The 19,587-nt window shown below is 41.7% G+C and overlaps 1 protein-coding gene across 3 annotated transcripts; it reads left to right on the top strand.

The window, feature by feature from the left end:
- Window positions 1-485: 485 nt before the first annotated feature.
- eif3s10 (eukaryotic translation initiation factor 3, subunit 10 (theta)) lies at window positions 486-18,104 on the top strand. Of its 3 annotated transcripts, none has more exons than XM_017695471.2 (22): window positions 486-678; window positions 2,987-3,177; window positions 3,884-4,020; window positions 4,184-4,347; window positions 4,642-4,841; window positions 5,410-5,618; window positions 6,008-6,179; window positions 6,732-6,836; window positions 6,975-7,073; window positions 7,217-7,333; window positions 7,848-8,033; window positions 8,450-8,797; window positions 10,224-10,328; window positions 10,514-10,627; window positions 11,255-11,377; window positions 11,572-11,725; window positions 12,280-12,461; window positions 14,118-14,197; window positions 14,796-15,457; window positions 16,201-16,336; window positions 16,535-16,704; window positions 17,459-18,104. In XM_017695471.2, exons 1-22 carry the CDS (start codon window positions 630-632, stop codon window positions 17,641-17,643), a joined length of 3,888 nt encoding a protein of 1,295 aa, XP_017550960.2. In that variant the 5' UTR covers window positions 486-629; the 3' UTR covers window positions 17,644-18,104. The 3 variants fall into 3 exon arrangements, with proteins under 3 accessions (XP_017550960.2, XP_017550961.2, XP_017550958.2); XM_017695472.2 differs by having other exon boundaries at window positions 14,793-15,448; XM_017695469.2 differs by having other exon boundaries at window positions 14,793-15,457.
- The last annotated feature ends 1,483 nt before the right edge of the window (window positions 18,105-19,587 follow it).

Raw genomic sequence — 19,587 nt, 5'->3', positions numbered from 1 at the left:
TTTACAATACATTTATTAAATACATTTACTCAACGGTAGTTTTGGACAGCAGATAAAATCGTAGACATGGCAACCTCTGGTTCCCATCACCATCACTGTAAAGAATACAGAGTCTGTATGTTTCTCTACAATTAATTTTGAATCGAACACATCTAAATGGCTCTATTTTGATATTTGCCCTTGAACAATCATTCTGCAGGAAAATAGAGATATCTCTCTGAGCTAATTCAAATAATAAGCAGTCATTAACCATTTCAGATAGTGGCTTTTATAGTTATAGTTATAATATATACACGGTAAACAAGCACCAGCATTCTGAGGCCCAGTAGGTGGTATAAGCAGTAATAATACTCTTCACCACACCAGCTACCATCAGTACTGGTTCTCCTGACGCCTCAATGAATCGAGAATCAGTTCTTTCCCGGTATCGACTCCCTAGCGTTCCGAGTACATACGGGTCCTCGCCTCGTCACTAACAGGGACCACCTCACATGCGTGTTGCGCTCTCTCTGGAAGTGAAGCGGCGAGAGGCTTTTGCTTCGGCGCGGATGGACTGGCAGGCTTGGTAGAAATAAATCAACTAAACCTCGATATCTCTTCGAATTTCGTCCTGCTAGCGAGCCGCAACGATGCCGGCATACTTTCAAAGACCGGAGAACGCTCTGAAAAGAGCTAACGGTGAGCGCGCCCTTTCAGTCTCTCCTAGGCAGCCCCTGAAGCGTGGTTGGGGCCGGGCGGTGTTCCAATTCGAGTTCACCTCCCATCTAGTCCGCTTGGCGAGAGCGCGGAAGCCATAGTTCTGTTGCACTAGCTAGGCGTCCTAATTAGAACTCAAGCGCGCGAATTGGAGTGCGACCCTTGTTTCTTCACTAAACCAGGCCGTATGTCAGCAGTTTTAGCATTTTAGCGCGATTGTAGCGCGTGCTCCTCTCCTCCGCGAGTGTAGCTACTTTGTTCGCAATTTATAAGACGTGGCTGAATAAACAAAATGCCGACGCTTGTGTTTCTTTTACAAGCGAGAGTAAAGCGTCTCTGCGCTTGAAGATACCGTGTTAGCATTTCGTGCTAACTTACCAGCAACGACTTTAGGCCACAACATGTCTCCGCGGTCCGTTTTCTGTTAACGCTAACTTAGCTGAGCTAACCTAATTAGCTGAGTGCGTCGTTGATTTGATCCGACACTGATATATATTTTATACACAAATAGCAGTTTGTATGATACTGAACGCGTTAATTTGGCTTAAATGGGATGAGATGTGGTTAGTTATGTTAGCTACGTAAAAGGCAAGAGATTGATTGGTAGCCTGTTGATGTTGGGAGACATTGTGTGGTTGTATTTTTATGTTAATGAGTGTTTATTGGGTTTTGACAAACCACAAACACGTTCAGATACATGGAAACACAAACAAATCGGGGTTATTGTTGTAGTGGTAGCAACGCCATAACCTACCCATTTCCAGCCACATGCAGCAGCAGTGAAATGTGAAGGGGAGATCAAGTCACTCAGGACCTGCAACACCTTGACAAAAGCATTAAAGTGTTAATATAACGATAATATCTGGCATAAACCAGCCCTTCAAAATAGACTTTTTGGAAACTGTTAAAGATGTCATTAGAACCCTTTTCTTCTGCTAATTAAGTCAGTTGAATCATCCCCATATAAACGAGCATCAACCTTGTACGGTTGTTAATAGCTTTTATTTTTTTTAGAGATCCAGTATTTTTTGTGGATTTTTCCATAGGGTGACTTGTTTAAATGTAACCATTGTCAGGGAAGCATTAGTCGGAGGTGGAATTATGACCGGTCTACCCCTAACTATATTATCCATCCATCCATCCATCCATTATCTTCAACTTCTCCGGGGTTCGGGTCGTGGGGGCAGCATCCTAAGCAATGAAGCCCAGACCTCCCTTTCCCCTGCCACTTCCACCAGCTCTCCAAGGGGGATTCCGAGGTGCTCCCAGGCCAGCTGGTCGATATAGTCATGCCAGCGTGTCCTGGGTCTTCCCCGGGGTCTCCTCCCCGGTGGACTTGCCTGTGACACCTCCCGAGGGAGGCGTCCAGGAGGCATCCTAACCAGATGCCCGAACCACCTCAGCTGGCTCCTCTCAACGTGAAGAAGCAGCGGCTCTACTCCGAGTCCCTCCCGGATGACCGAACTTCTCACCCTATCTCTAAGGGAGAGTCCAGACACCCTGCGGAGGAAACTCATTTCGGCCGCTTGTATTCGTGATCTTATTCTTTCGGTCATTACCCAAAGCTCATGACCATAGGTGAGGGTGGGAAAGACCAGTAGATCGACCAGTAAATCGAGAGCCTTGCCCCCTAACTATATTAAAGGTGGAAAGTTCAACAGAATTTTTTATTTTATATTTCTATTTTATGCATATGACCGCAGTCAGATGTGACCAGGTAAAGCCATTTGAAATGTGTGGATGTGAAACGTTTAATTGAAGTGAAGCTTATGATTTTGTTTATGGTAGTGGTGGTGGTGGTGGTGGTGATGGGAACCAAGGGTTAAAATGCATTAAACACTAATGTCAGCATTTTATTTACTATCTGAAAACACCAGAGAATCTAAACATTCTCTTTTTAGGTTTTGCATTGATAATGAAAAATTTAAAAAATGCTTTGGGACTAGAACTATCTTAAAGACATCGTCAGACAGTGTATTCATAACGACTTATTGTAAAAACTTTGAGGTTGATTTTTAGATGCATAAAGCGCTTTAGACGTGTTTGATCCCATCACCGATATAAACAGTTCTGACTGGTCATGTTTCTTCTGAATAGGTGTGTTTCAGTCAAACCACTCTGAATTAATGTTTGTCTAAATTTATTTTATGCAGAAGATTTGACAGTTTTATGAAATTTCCTAATTAATGGCAGGTCTCTGGAATACAACCCCCCCCACCAAGCACCCCCACCCCCAATTAAAGCCTGTTAATGATGGACCACTTCACTAATGACGTCTGGTTTTGTGCAGAGTTTCTTGAGGTTGGCAAGAAGCAGCCAGCTTTGGACGTGCTGTACGATGTCATCAAGAGCAAGAAACATCGAACATGGCAAAAGATCCACGAGCCGATTATGCTCAAGTACCTGGAGCTCTGTGTGGACCTTCGCAAGAGCCACCTGGCCAAAGAGGGCCTGTACCAGTACAAAAACATCTGTCAGCAGGTCTGATAACAGCTCTTCACTTCAGTGTCTGTTGATCTAATGCTACTGGTCTTATAATCTTTTGGTGTTGAAGAAATATAAAGTCCTATATTGCCTGCTTGTTATTCTGTATAATCATGCAACATTTTACAGCACAGCTTTATGGAGTAGTTTGAAAACATGGCAGTTTTGTGAGCCCTATAAGGTTTTAAAGTAGTTCAGAACCCATGTTATGTATTTATATTGGATATAGTTTACATGAAATCAGCCTGTACTGCATCTAAATGCAGTTATTTTGATTACATTTCTCTTAATAACTTAGACAAAGCCCTGTTATGCTTCCATAATATACAAATGGCATTTAATTGATTAAGGCAATGGCTAAAGATGAGTTAATTATGTTGTCATATTTTTGCATTGTTATAAATCGGCATACATCAGAGTAATTAAGAGCTCTATGTCAAGATATCATAAGTATGTACTACACGAGTAAAGTAGATTGCACTAATTGCTTCCTGCAGAGTTGACAGTTAAACATGATCATTGCTTAACGTGGAACTGGGAAATAGAGGGACATTTTATTGCAGTTAAAAGCTCATGATATTCTAGCAGACCTTGTTTTAGTGCCCTCTGCAGGAGCAAATAAGAGTTGCACTTTGTTCCTGGTGTGTGGGATAAAATTGGGTTTCCTTACGAGTGCCTCATGAGATATCGTCCTTCGTCTCAGGTGAATATTAAGTCTCTGGAGGATGTGGTTCGTGCGTACCTGAAACTGGCAGAGGAGAAGACTGAGACAGCCAAGGAGGAGTCTCAGCAAATGGTGTTGGACATTGAGGACTTGGATAACATTCAGACCCCAGAGAGGTACAGCAGAACAAAACAGTAAATAGGAAGTTTAGAGCACACAGACCTGGAATGTTTTTAAAGGAGTCCTTATCAAAACGAACCGTTTTTGGATTGCTTAGCAGATCCCAAAATTCAGACCTGTCACGTGACAATTGAATGGGCTTCTTTTGTGTGTTATCAGTGTGCTGCTGAGCGCAGTGAGTGGGGAGGACACTCAGGACCGTACTGACCGCCTGCTGCTCACTCCTTGGGTCAAATTCCTGTGGGAGTCATACCGCCAGTGTCTGGACCTTCTGAGGAACAACTCCAAAGTGGAGAGACTGTACCATGACATCGCTCAGCAAGGTCAGCACAGGGTGTCATGACAAACACATCAGGGATTTCATGTCATTTGATCTGGCGTCATCAATTCATGGTGCTGCTTAAAGCATAGAGAAAAATTATGTGACTTGTTTGTAGTCATAACATGTCACGAAATAGGTATTTGCATATTTGGTGTGGTGTATATCTCAAGTGGATGTCCAAGTAATTTAAAGCCATAATAAAGACTTGGATCTTTTACGTTTGACTGTCCCTGTGAAAGGGTTATTTGTTTAGGGTTGTAGTCATTTAACCTCTCATTTTTCCTCCGCATCACAGCTTTCAGGTTCTGCCTGCAGTACACCCGAAAGGCAGAGTTTCGCAAGCTATGTGATAACTTGCGCATGCATCTGGGCCAAATCCAGAGGCATCACAACCAGAGCACGGCCATTAACCTGAACAACCCCGAGAGCCAGTCTATGCACCTGGAGACCCGTCTGGTGCAGCTGGACAGCGCTATCAGCATGGAACTGTGGCAGGTGGGTCAGTACGATGCTAGACCAGGTGGCAGTGTTATGATTAAGTTGTGAGTATGACTTAAAAACCTAATACAGTTGTTTAAATGTTGGGCATATACATTTACACATGCATACAAAACCATACAAACCAGATGGTTATACTGAATTAGCAGCTTATTAGGTACTTGTATTTACACTTCTTTCAAAAGAATAAGAAACACCTGCCATGTAGGTTTATGGCTTCTCATTGAAGTGCAGTTGTTGCTGCAGAAGACTGCATTGCCTCTGTTTAGTGGTGGAAGGGGAGCACCATAGGAACACCACTGACTATATAATATTTAGGTGGTGTGCCATTCTCAGCACAATAGTGACACCAACATAGTGGCATGTTAGTGGGTGCGGTAACAAGTTCATTTGGCACAGCAGCAGTATAATCAAGTTGCCTAAACTGGCATAAATAAATACATAAAAATGGGTAATTTTAAGTTTGTGATAATGGAAAGTCTAGATAATTTTCAAACATGTCCACATATTCGCCACTTTGTTTTCTGAAACATTCCACTCAAACATGTAACTTTCTATATTTTAGGAAGCTTTCAAGGCAGTAGAGGACATCCATGGATTGTTTGCTCTCTCTAAGAAGCCTCCAAAGCCCCAGCTGATGGCCAACTACTACAACAAGGTGTCCACAGTGTTTTGGAAGTCTGGTAATGCTCTGTTTCATGCCTGCACGCTACACCGGCTCTATCATCTCTCCAGGGAGATGAGGAAGAACCTTACCCAGGAGGAGATGCAGAGGTGAGCTGTGAGCTGTTTTTGGGCTGTTCTATAATTTTGAATTTGGGCATGAAATATTGTGTGACACGTTTTAGTTGTTTCCTATTGTGTTGGGGTTTGTAATCTCTAGTGGGAGGAGATTAATTGAGCTTTTTATTATGCTACTGGGAGATTAATTAGGCTACTTGTCATTCTTTTTTTTGCACTGGAAGCATGAAATACATGCAGTCAATTTAGATGAAGCATGCAATGTGTAAAGCAAAGTTCAGATATTCAAAATATATTTTCAATAGTGTTTGGTCAGAGAGAACAGATGAAATTGTCTTTGAATCCATAGGGTCATTAAGTCTATGGGGAAATTATCTTCTTAAAACTTCTTTTTTTTATTATTATTTAAATGTTATTTTCAGGATGTCAACACGCGTCCTCTTGGCCACTCTGTCCATTCCCATAACCCCTGAGCGCACTGATATCGCACGCTTGTTGGATATGGATGGCATCATCGTGGAGAAACACCGCAGACTGGCCACTTTGCTCGGCCTCCAGTCCCCACCCACTCGCCAGAGCCTCATCAATGACATGGTAACCTAGCATCAGCCAGATGAACTCGCATACTCGTGTTATACTTAGAAATAATCACCAAGGCATGTAGATTAACCTGCCAATCCGAAAGCGATGCTCTAAAAATAGGTGAAATTTGTATGTGTTCAGATTTTCGAATTTCATATCCAATTCATTAGAGTATAGAGCAGTGATTTCAATAGATTTCATTATACAGCAAAAAAGTGTGTTAATATTTTCATTTTTAGTTTATTGAAGCGTTTAACATTGTCGATGCATTATGTCTTTACAATCTTTAGAGCTTTGCCCGATTCTGTCTGGTGTCTTGGCAGCTATGCAAACATAGTGATAGTACAGTTATACAGTTTGATGTCTTATTGTATGATACAGTACAATGTTTATTATTGTTATCATGATACAGTCACAGTAGGATTCACGAAGCATTGTGTTGTACATTTGCGTATTGTACTTGAATTTATATCCGTATTTCGTGCTAGTTTCTGAAATTCTGGAATACATGGACACCACCTTACACCCGTTGCTAATACACAACTGACTGTCTTGTTTCTGCAGGTGAGATTCAATCTTCTCCAGTATGTTGTTCCTGAAGTCAAGGAGCTGTACAGCTGGCTGGAGGTGGACTTCCATCCCCTCAAACTGTGTGGAAGAGTCACCAAGGTGATTCCCTGATGCTCATTTAATATCTGTAATTTCTTCAGTGATAATTTAGGTGATGAAAAAATTCATGCAGAATCCTGCATGACCTTTTCTGTTGTTGCTTATCTTTGTTTGTTTTAAAATTCCACCCTTTTTTAGGTGTTGAGCTGGGTGAGGGAGCAGGCTGAGAAGGAGGCTGACTTGCAGCAATATGTTCCTCACTTGCAGAACAACACTATCCTCCGTTTGCTGCAGCAGGTCAGTAATCTGGATTTATAACCTAAATACATGTAACCATGTACCTCAAAGCTTCCTTATTTAATGGTTTCTCTTATGTGAAAGGCATGCTGTCTTCAGTAGAGCCATTCTCTGGTGCTGATTATCTGATTTGATTGTGTCAGGTTGCTCAAATCTACCAGAGCATTGAATTCAGCAGGCTGGCCTCTCTTGTGCCATTTGTGGATGCCTTTCAGCTGGAGCGCTCTATCGTAGATGCTGCACGCCACTGTGACCTGCAGGTACAGTTTCCTGTGGGATGATGGCATAGCGTGTGTTGGGGAGCCGTTGAACATAAATAACTCACTTATAGATGTAGCTTTGCAGTAAACTGAGTTTTCTCATTTTAATTGAAGGTACATGACGTACGCCTATGTGTGTATTTCCAAAATAACGGCCAAATCAAAATCTGAGTGACTCATGGCACCAGTTCTTTTCATATCCATTTGATGTCAGTAATTGTATGCATATCCTAATGTTTAGGCTTCGTAGTAATTTAAATCTTGACGCAAACAATAACAAATACATTACAGATTTGTAGTTTTGTGTCTTTGTTTGTCAGTATGGAGCATAATTGTGTATAAGTAAAGAATATAAATAAAAATGTTCATTTTGAGGATGTTGAGTCAGCCTGTTTGGGGCCCTCTGATAACATTTGAGAAGATTGTGACCCAAGTTGATTGTTAGTCATATTAAGTTTAGACTGCAGTCCAGATTTCATTCATGTGCTTTGTTCACGGTTACTTTTATTTTCAGGTGCGCATCGACCATACGTCCAGAACGCTGAGTTTTGGCTCAGACCTGAACTACTCAACTAAAGAGGATTCACCTGTGGGACCGTTCCTGCAGAACATGCCTTCTGAACAGATTCGTAACCAACTCACTGCCATGTCCTCCTCTCTGGCCAAGGCTATTCAGGTCATCAAACCTGCTTCTATTCTGGTAAGAAAACACTTAGTTTCTTGTATTGAAGTGTTCTCCATGCTTCATCACAATATTTTTTTTCTCTTTTTGTCTGTCCTTATGTTCCCAGTTTTTGTATTTATTCTGCATGCTGTCTGCCTTCAGCTTGTCACATAAAATTGCAGAGAATATTTACGTACAAGCAGCTGGTATTATAGCTAACATTAAGGAATCTTGTACAGTTTTAGGAGTTGTTCTGTAGGTCAGCTTGCAGTGTGTTGAATCTAAAGCACAGATAATCGCTAACTTGAATGATGACGTAAGAGTCGGCTTTTCATACGCTATTCTAAAACCATTTGTTTAACAATAAATAGCAAAAATGGTGAATTCCCATCCCTTTCCACCTGTATTTTTTTGTTGTCCTCAAACCTCACTGCTATATCCTCTCTTCGCAGCAAGAGCGAGAGGAGCATCACCAACAGGCCATCGCAGCCTACCTGAAGAATGCCCGCAAGGAGCATCAGCGCATCCTTGCTCGCCGCCAGACCATCGAAGAACGCAAGGAGCGCTTGGAGAGCCTGAACATCCAGCGAGAGAAGGAGGAGCTGGAGCAGCGCGAGGCTGAGCTCCAAAAGGTGCGAAAGGCTGAGGAGGAGCGTCTGAGACAGGAGGCCAAGGAGAGGGAGAAGGAGCGCATCATGCAGGAGCACGAGCAGATCAAGAAGAAGACTGTGCGTGAGCGACTGGAGCAAATCAAGAAGACCGAGCTGGGAGCCAAGGCCTTCAAAGACATCGACATTGAGGTAGAACCTGAAGCACTTAAGGGTAGATCTGTGGGCTAATTGTTTTATTTCTTCATGTATTACAGGTTCACAATGTGGCCGAAATTGCATGTTGGGTTTGTTTAGCTACGTATTGTGAATACAGTTAAGGATTAGTTTTAACTTAATTTGGGGTGTCTCAGGGTGCTTACAGCGTGCGATAGAACAATTAATGATTTATAATTGGTCTGTTAATATTAGAATATCTTAATAAATAAAGGATATATTGTGCACCGTTATTGTGCATCTAGTTTTTCATGGTAGTGTTATTGTGCTGTTATTATGCAGGGGCCGTATTACAGAAAGAATTTTGACAAATTTGTATTGCAGAGGAAAATCTAATCTTAATTAAGGAATTGTATCTTGCAGCATCTTATCTGAAGTTAAGAAATCAACTTACTCGATCAGAGTCGACATTTCAGTGGTTACCTAGTAACTGACCATGCACGCACAGCTGAAACAAACATGTAATCAAAGTAACGTTAATTAGGCTAGTTAGCCAGACAGACAACATTTTAGCTACTGTTACTGATGTAAAAATCAAACAAAACTAAAGAGCGATGAAGTTAAGAATATTGTGTCAGTGCACTACAGTTTTGGCTTCATTTCCCAACCCCTTTAGCCAAGCACAGTGACCTTATCTCTCCTAATGAACACACACCTGTTCAGCTCTGACTCCTCACTATTCACCACCATCGCTGTGATATTGTATTAGTGGAATTATTATGAAACATTAACACACTAAGGTACTAAGAGGGAACGGTGGAGGTCGTGTCTGCAGCGGCTGGCATTTTAAAACGCAGTTAGAAAAAAGTTTTCAGTGTAGATAAAAGTAACATCATTATGCTCGTTATAGTGGTCTATACCGTCTGTCACTGCACAAAACAATACAGATGCTTTAAAAGGAAGTTAAGACAAAGGGCTCGTCTTGCAGTTAGGACAGAATTTAGGAAATGGAGTCTAGTTAGGATGTTTGTGTAATAATGTTTTCAAATCTGGACTTAAAGGATAACATTATGAACATAACTGTTCTGTAATAGCTTTGAGCCTCAATTCAGTCCTAACTAATGTTGCCATGCTGACTAAACAGATCAGAAGTTTCTGTAACATGGCCCCAGACGTGTACTTCATGAAATGTACCTTCATCAGACTTCCAACCTTTTTTTAGTACAGGATTATTTTTTTTATACTAGTAGTTTTTAACAAAGCTAAAGCTATATTCAATCCACAGTCTTTTAGGAACCATATAAACTCTACAGCTTAATGTTTTTATTCCCTTTGTCTTTTTGTGCATCTGGTTCTCTTGAGCTGGTTTAAGCTGCATCATTGATTTCTGGAATGACGCTGTATGAGTTTTAACACTATCCGTTAATGTGTATGTGTTGACTCTCTCTGCTTCTCTGTGTAGGACCTGGAGGAATTGGATCCTGACTTCATCATGGCCAAACAGGTGGAACAGTTGGAGAAAGAGAAGAAGGAGTTGCAGGAGCGCTTGAAGAATCAGGAGAAAAAGGTAGGTTTGAGCTACTGGAGTGGATTAATAGCTTTAGTTAACACGGGTTGACTTTGACGTATATGGTGTTTGTTCATATTATTCTAATGGTTTTCTCAAAATGTAGCTGGGTTAATTTAATATAAAAAATAGACAGACCTCATAAGGTTGAATACTCAAGCTTTCCCATGATTTTTGTGTTTCAGATTGATTACTTTGAGAGGGCAAAGCGACTAGAGGAAATCCCCCTGATTAAAAAGGCTTATGAAGAACAACGTGTCAAAGACATGGAACTGTGGGAGCTCCAAGAGGAGGAGAGGGTAAGGCTTTGTAGCCTAACAGAAGTGACGATACAAGGCTGTGCAAACTTTGTTTTTGTGCTTGAAGCACATCGAGTCAAGAGTGCTCTGCTTTAATGTAATGTTCTTAGACATTTAAAAAAAAAAAGAAAATCACTGCCCTGAGGGAAGCTGGGAAGTGTCTTATCCTACCAGTGTGGGGAATTTCAGCTGTCCAGCTTCTTTAATTAAAGTAGCCTCTGATAAACTGTGACCTTTACTTCTTGTTTTTTGTGCTTTGGCTCTTGGAAATTGATGTATTTTTGGTAATCACTTACAGATCCTGGAGTCATTTTGCCTGCCGCATTAGCACTTGCTCTCCTGAGAAATTTATCAGGCTGAATTATACTGTCTGCTTTGTTAGAGGAGATAACGCAAATGCTGTCACTCTAGTGTATTAGTATGCGAGTTGTAGCTGCAAAAGATGCAGTGGTTGATGAGCTTTTAAGGAAAGTATCTGATATCCTGTCTAGCTAGTTAGTTTTTGCTTGATGTAGAAGAATCTAACTAGTTATGACTAACTGAGAGAAAATCAAGTGAGTGGCTCTTAAGGGGTTGACTAGTCTCAGTATATTTCATGATCTCTGATGATGCTCATCTGTGTTGCAGATCAGCAACATGAAAGTAGAGCGTGAGAAGGCTCTGGAACACAAGAAGAGGTTGTCTAGGATGGTGGAAGACAAGGAGAACTTTGTATCTAAAATAACAGCTGCCCGAAGCTTCATCTATGAGGTAAAAACAAAACATAATTATGGATCTAAAATCATACAGACTCATTTAGATACTAGTTATTGGTCACTAATGCTCAAGTATTGTCTTTTTAATGAATAGTGTGATTTGTTTTGAATTCATATTAAACATTTAGGCTTTGTGGTCATTTGCTGCTTGTTTTTTAAAAAATGTATATATTTTAAATCTTCACTAAGGAAAAACTGAAGCAATTCCAGGAGCGCTTGGTAGAGGAGAGGAAGAAGCGTCTCGAGGAGCGTAAAAAACAGCGTAAAGAGGAGGCAAGAAACGCCTTTTACCGACAGAAAGAGGAGGAGGCCCAGAGGATTCGTGAGGAGCAGCTGAAGAAAGGTACTGCGGACCATGACCTCCTCAAATGAGTCTATATTTATTTGCAGGAATTATGTCTTGAGAAAAGCAGATTTTAAAAAGCATCAACATAAATTGTGTTTTGTGCAGATTTTTCTTAAACTCTGTTAAACTCAGCAAATAAATAGAAATTGTGCACTATACTTTGCAGGAAAATGCCATATTTAAGTGGGTCGTTTGTAGAGGATGTCTAACTTATTTTCACTTAGAAAGTCAGTAAAATGTAGTCTGTCTGGAAGTGTTCTTTTCAGTCAAACTCATTTCAGAATGGTTCTTGGCCATATTGGTAGCAAAATTCACCACATCCTAGTTTTGGGAGACCTGTACACTGATTAGTTAGTTCAAGCAATTGAAAGCAGAGAATATGGAGGGCAGAGGTAAATGGGGTTGGAAACACAGGTACTATAATTTAAGTGTGTGCATCAGACTTTGTGGCAGTTTGTCTTTGTTACATAATGGTTTAATTTGTAACGGTAAAGCTTAATCTCATTCTTGTCTGTGTGGTCGGGTTCTCATGTCTGTTGTGTATGTTTCAGAGCGTGAGGAGCGCGAGCGCCAGGAGCAGGAGCTGAGGGAGGAGGAAGAGCGTGAGTACCAGGAGCGTCTGCGCAAGCTGGAGGAACAGGAGAGGAAGCAGCGCGCCAGGCAGCAGGAAATTGAGGAGCGTGAACGCCGCAAAGAGGAGGAGAGGAAAGCACCAGAGGAGAAGGGCAGCAAAGTAAGTACAAACGCACCTGCACCCTCTGTAACTGAGCAGAAGTTGTATATTTGAATAGCACAATCTCATTCATCGAGGGCTGGTGTGCCTGAAGGTTTTCAGTCCAATGAAAAATCAAAATCTTCAGAATTAAAGAGCACAGAATGAGAGTGGTAAATCTGGGTACCTTGGGTTTAAAGCAGGGCCTGACCCTCCACTAACTTTTCAGTAGAATTCGTACCATTAAAGCACTATATTGGAGGGTTGCCTTATTGTCATGAACCTCTGTGAAGAAATTGTCGAGTGAATCATTTCTACTCACACAGCACTCTGACAAAAATACAGGATGACCAGCGTCTCCCACATGACCCTCCAGTAATACAGAATAATATAGAAACAGAGTTTCTTTGGGTGTGTGCTGTTTTTAGAGTTTACTGAACATTCATAGTATTTGATTGTGTCATTAAGAAGGCTACATTACCATATTCATTGGCAAGCTAAAACTCTGACTGTGCTCTTCTGGAGCTCGTCTCATCACCATTACTGCAGCTACAACCCTGAGGGGTCAGATGCCGTCTCCAGAAAACACTGCGAGGAGAAGATTCGCTAGATTGGTGGACTGGATCCGTATAGCTTGTACATCTCCAGTTTCCTAGTCCGTGAGATTTTCCAAAGACTGATTAAAGTGGCTACCAAGCTGCCAAAGCTCTTAAATAGTAAATTCATACACATGTATAAAAGCTGGAGTTACCTTCTTATTTGCCAGCTTCTCATTTGAATTTTCTGTTCCATTTTAAATGTTGCTGCAGTTACACTGAGGCGCCTCAGAATAAATTACGGAACTTGGTGAATACGAAGGCAACATCAGCTTTACTCATTAAAGTCATTCATTTACCTCAATAAATGCATCCTTAATTAACAAATACCTTAAATTTTCGCTTGATGTTTACTGAGCAGCTGATGTGTAGTACAGTGAAGTAGCTGTTTAACCTCTCTCTCTGACTGATGTCCCAAACCACACACTTCTGTACTTTGTCTGTTACACCAAGTACCCTTCTAATGTTATGCATTGTTTTTATACACTATTTAGTGTTTATACCAGATGCAGTTTGGGACCCTAGGAACTTGATCAACCGGAAATCTCAGCCATTTAGGTTTCAGCTATCATTTGTTATCACTACAGCAACAAATCAGGGATTACACTTTATTATATATTTTTTTTGCTTAATACACTTTAAAAGTAAGTGATTTAAATAGATGTTTTACTGCCTTTGCTGGGTTGGTTATGGCTTATGGCAGTGCAGTTGTTGCAACAACCAAATATATTAGTTAATTTCACAGTTAACAACGGACAGTCATAACGGTCAGTAAAGCACTGTTTACCCATTGCCATTGGGATAGAACATAAAAATCAAATGTACATTTTCAGTGCATGGTTTGTGCTTTAGTATTACATTTGTTTTAGAATCAAAATCTTCAATCAAAAGTAGCAGTGAGGGGTCTTGGCGTCCCTTTTTTGTTTTGATTCTACATTTGGTTAATGATTTTAGTGTAAATGAAAGTGTTGTGTGTTTATGTAATAAATCTAATTAACTTGATCAAATTTATCAAAGATAAAATGTTCCCTGTTTTTCCACTGACATAATTAGCTGTCAATATCACTGTCATTCTCTAAAGGACTGGGGTGAAAAAGATGAGGGAGGCTGGAGGAGGCGCGGAGAAGGGGAGTCAGACTGGCGACGCCCCGTTGCTGACAAGTAAGTTAAAAAAAAAAAAAAAAAAAAAAACGGCTGCTCTTGGGCTTTGATTGTTTCTGAATTCAAAGGACATTTTAAGGTTTTTAATAGAGGTTCTGCCATCTGTTTTTGTGAAATTTGTCATTGATTTGCAGGCCAGGTATTCTGCATTTGTACAGTCAGCTATGGAACATGAGTTATTAACCTGGCCACTGGACTTTAAACCAGTTTCAGATTGTTTTGCAGTGTCTGAATTAACTCAGGAAGCATCACTTATGTTGTGATGCTATCCTTTGGAAAACTAAATGTGAAGAAAAGCGTTAATTAAACCACTCAAGGCCCTTCACTGTTTGAGAGAATTATCAAAAAATACCTTGCAGGCTTTTTAAGGGGAAGCAGAAAAACAAAGCTTTATGTTGTGCAAAGATATGAGGTGATATAGTGTGGTGATTACATATATGGGACTTACAGGGCTTTATGTTGCAGTTATGACTTGCATCAAGAAAACAATACTCTGATATTATTAGAATAACAGCATGGTTGATGAAACTATCTGGCCATAGTTTTGTGATCTCCTGGTCCTCCTATTTATAACATTTTAAATGTGTTTGAAAAGCAGGGAATGGCGTCAAGAAGGCCGTGAAGACAACGACCGTGAAGAAGGTGAGCCGCCCTTCAGAAGAGGAGGTGATGGCCCCCGTCGTGGAGGTGCTGATGACAGAGGCCTCCGTCGTGGCTTTGAAGATGAACGAGGTCCACGGCGCAGCGGTGATGATGATCGCGGGCCACGACGTGGCTTTGATGACGACCGCGGCCCCAGGCGTGGCTTGGACGAGGACCGCGGCCCCAGGCGTGGCTTGGACGAGGACCGCGGCCCCAGGCGTGGCTTGGACGAGGACCGCGGCCCCAGGCGTGGCTTGGACGAGGACCGCGGCCCCAGGCGTGGCTTGGACGAGGACCGCGGCCCCAGGCGTGGCTTGGACGAGGACCGCGGCCCCAGGCGTGGCTTGGACGAGGACCGCGGCCCCAGGCGTGGCTTGGACGACGACCGCGGGCCCAGGCGTGGCTTGGACGACGACCGCGGCCCTAGAAGGGGCTTTGATGATGACCGCGCCCCCCGCCGTGGCATGGATGAACCCAGAGGCCCTAGACGCGGTGCCGATGATGACTGGGGCCCCAGGAGAGGAGGCGATGATGAGAGAGGAGGCCGTAGAGGCATGGATGATTCTGCTTCACGCCGCAGTGATGACCCCAAGCCATGGAAACCTTCAGGTAGACCAGGTAGCTATGCCTGTGGTGTACTTTAAAAGACAATTTTGTGCGAGTTTTCAAGAGCAGGTAAAGCCTGACCAAGATAAAATTTTCAGTGCTCAGTCCATTTTGTGTTGCTAGTTAAAATACCGTTCAGATCAGATTTCAAATAATTTCCTATCCTCGTCTATTTTTCAAAGTAATTACCAAGCTCCAATTAGGTAAACTCAGTTCAGTGTGTGTGTGTGTGGTACAGATACTGTCCTTGGTAATATTTTAAATTGTATATAGTCCTAGAATTTGAAATGTTCTTTTGTAACATTTTGCTTCAAAGTTGAACTTAATTAAGTTATAATGGTGTTGTGTTGTAGTAAAGCCTTAGCTTTACTGTTTCAAGTTTTTAAACGCACTTCTGTGACCTAGATTGCACGCACATGCACTTTCGCCACTTTTGTTGTTTGTCATTTCATTTAGTGTCTACAGAATTTTAAGGAACTATAAGGGGCAGAAAATGGTCATTTGCTGTTTTTGTTGTAATGTTACACACAATGAGAACAATACACACCTGTGTTATTAATGATTTTACAGTTGTCAACGAAATTGTCATTCAAACAAGCGATGAAGTTTACTCTATCTAAGTCAAATGTCTTTCCTTCAAATCTTCACTGTTGAAGAGCTGGTGCTCTTTGTCAGCACCACATTTGTGTAGCCATCCTTGTGACAAGGTCAGGTATGTCTCTTCACACTGATGCTGAAAGCTCTGTTTTCTGTAGGAGGGTGGAGAGAGAGGGAGAAGGCTCGTGAGGAGAGCTGGGGTCCCCCCCGTGAGTCTCAGGGTCATGATGATGAGGGTGATCATGAGGAAGACCGCAATGAGGGAGACCGTTACAGAGACCGTCGTCCACCCAGGTACTTAATTGGACACTGTGTAACAATAAAACTAGTAGCCTGGTTTATTTCATCTGTAAAGATTATTTAATTCAGTGATTTTTTTTTTTTTTTTTTAATATTCTAATCCTGGTATTGGTGGTATTTATGTGGGGATTTGTGGTTTTCTTTTCCTTTTCATTGATATCAGTCATTGAAATGTGATTCTTGTGCACACAGGGAAGAAGGAGGCTGGAGGAGGGGTGGTACTGATGAGCCATCCAGCTGGCGTGACTCTCGTCGTGAGGACTTTGACAGAGATGAGCGCCGCGATCGCCGTGATATGAAAGACCGCAGAGATGACCGCGACCGTGATCGTGATAGAGGCCCCCCAAGAGATCACGATGATGGTGAAACCCTTGTATTTCTTGGCTGTATCTTTAAAGCATGTGCTGTACCAAGAAGTCAAGTTTTAAAAACTTGTAGTGCGTGGTATTGTCAATTTTTTTTTCAATTACGGTGTTTAACAATGTCGTTTAAGGGCTTAGTAGCTAGAACCTGTTGGTCATTTCAATATAATTTAGCAAGACTGTCTTGGCTCTTAACATAATAAAACTAGGAAGGTTGTATTTCTTACTTACTCAGTTAACACCTAGAACCTTTTGGACATCAGTGCAATTTAGGGAGGGCCCCTAGAGTTAAATTTGTCCCAGATAATAATAATTATCTAATACCTTCAAGTCTAGTACCCTCACATTTAACTACCTACCTAGACCTTAAGGAGTTTTAAAAGAAAGCATTACCCAAAAGGCATTTTTGACTTGTGTTGCAGTAAAGCAGTAGAAGCACTATCACCCTCTACACCAGTGGTTCTCAAACCAGTCCTCAAACAACTGTCCATCATTTTGGATAAAACATACATGTGCACTGTCTAGAGGTCTTTTAGAACCTGCTTTACACTTACTGTAGTATATTGTATCCTGTCCGTGACTCTTAATCATATTAATGTTATAAAGGGCTTTTGAATATATGGCAAGTCATAACCTCGCTTTTGTTGACTAAGTCTATGTGTAGTAAAGGTGATTATGCAGACACCTGTGCATATGTCTGCACACATTTGCAGATGGAGAAGTATAATTCTGCCTTTATGTGGCCTTGTTTCAGGGGGGTCCTGGCGTCGTGGTGGCGATGACCGGCGGGAGGAGCGTAAGGACGATAGAGACGCTCCTCCTAGACCTCGTGAGCGAGATGGAGAGAGAAGTTCCTGGCGCACTGACAAAGAAAAAGACAACCCGCGCCGCACCAAGAATGAGACCGATGATGATGGCTGGACCACGGTCCGCCGCTAAAGGCTCAGAACATCTTCTTATAGCCTCCACAGCCTTGATCTATTCTCTAATCTCTTTAGTATTGTGACGATAACTTCTCTGGCATACGTTAACAAAGCTATTGCATAGTTATGAGAACCGAATTGCCATGCCAAATATGGTGAGGACCTTTTTCGAAAAACAGTTGACTTCCAGCTCAAAGTAGATCATTCCCCTTTTGTTGTGCATGGTCAGAGTATTAAATTGGTCTCACTCAAACATTGTTTTCCTGAACCAGGGTGGGGGGAACATGGGGAGATTCTATAAAGATAAAATCAATTAAATAAATAATGACCTCAGATGTGTTGTGATGACTTCTGGTGTTGAAAGTTGTCCTTTTATCACAGTTGAATCCTCACTCTGGCTGCTGCTTCTCCCATGGTTGTGTGCTTTTTAGAATTATGAAAACTTTATTAATAAAGTCAGTTGCTCAACAAATGACAGTTTGTGTAATCATCTGTTATTTAAGTATGCATATGCTGAATGAAATCTGATCACTTTTGTACACTGATCCAGCAGGACCGGATGTGTAGGATGTTACTCTGTGCAATTGTTCTGTATCACCAGTAGGTGTCAGTAGGTGCGTACACAGATGTGATGTGTGCCTTCAAAGGTTTTGTATTGAACAGTGTTTCCCAGATCTGACTGATGACACTCTGCACATTCAAATGCTCCTAACCCAAAACTAAAAAGTCTCACATTTCAGATTGTTTTTAGTTTATTGATAAAGCAGGACATAGAAGGTTCAACATGAAGTTTTGACCAAAACAGTTCACTGATGTATTTTAAATATGTTGTTAGTCATATTGTGATTGCAGTGTTTCAGCATTAGATATTTTCTGTGTAGTACTAGTTTTAGATGCTGAAGAAATGATCGGGTACATCTGCTTGGAAAGGGTTGAGGGATCTATGGAAGCCTATCATTCCCGCAGTGCTGAAATCTGTTGGTATGATTTTTGATGACCATAACGTGAATAGCAGCCCTCCCTTTGTACTCAAATTTTTGCCCCAATTCTTCACGGCATGGATTCCACAAGATGGAAACATTCCTTTCAGATTCTGGACCATGTCTACATGATGGCATCATGCAATTCCCAAAAGAGGAATTTTTTCAGGTGCGCCTTCATGCTGCATATCTCCCATTTTTACCGTTCTTCCACGTCCTGAAGGTGTTCTATTGGATTCAGATGTGGTGATTGAGAAGGCCACTGAAGAGCACTGAACTCATTGTCATGTTCTTGGAACTAGTTTGAGATGACTTTTTCCTTGCGACCTGGTGCATTATCAAGCTGGAAGCAGCCTTTAGAAGATTGGTCAATTGTGGCCATGAAGGAATGCGCATGGTCAGCAAGAATTGAAATAGAATGTGTTGTTCAAGTGATGATTGATTGGGTTTAACGGACCCAACGAGTGCCCCAAAAAAAAAAAAAACATTCCCAAGCTATTGCACCACCTCCACCAGCCTGGACTGTTGACACAAAGCAGTTTGCGTCTAAGGATTCATACTGTTGATGCCCAATTCTTGCTCTACCATCATCTGTGTGCCAGTTTTGGTGCCCGCTGCTGCCTCAGCGTTCTCTTCTTGGCTGACAGAAGTGGAACCCTAACATGGTCTGCTGCTGTTGTAGCCCATCCACCTCAAAGTTTGACCTGTTGTGCATTCTTAGATACTTTTCTGCTCACTACAGGTCTACAGAGTGGTCATCTGAGTTGTCGTAGCCTTTCTGTCATTTTGAACCAGTCGGGTCATTCTTCATTTACCTCTCTCAACTCCATCTGCAAGGCTGCTGCCCACTAGATGTTTTTTTCTTTAATGCACCATTCAGCAGTTACAGAAATACTCATGCCAGACTGTCCAGCACCAAGTCATGCCATGATCGAAATGACTGAAATCACAATTCCGTTTTATCTCAATGTCTAGGACGT

Source organism: Pygocentrus nattereri, chromosome 5, assembly GCF_015220715.1.
Source record: "Pygocentrus nattereri isolate fPygNat1 chromosome 5, fPygNat1.pri, whole genome shotgun sequence".
Classification (NCBI taxonomy): Eukaryota; Metazoa; Chordata; class Actinopteri; order Characiformes; family Serrasalmidae; genus Pygocentrus; species Pygocentrus nattereri.
Note: the sequence above shows the minus strand (reverse complement) of the source record. Positions and strands in the feature narration are given on the sequence as shown.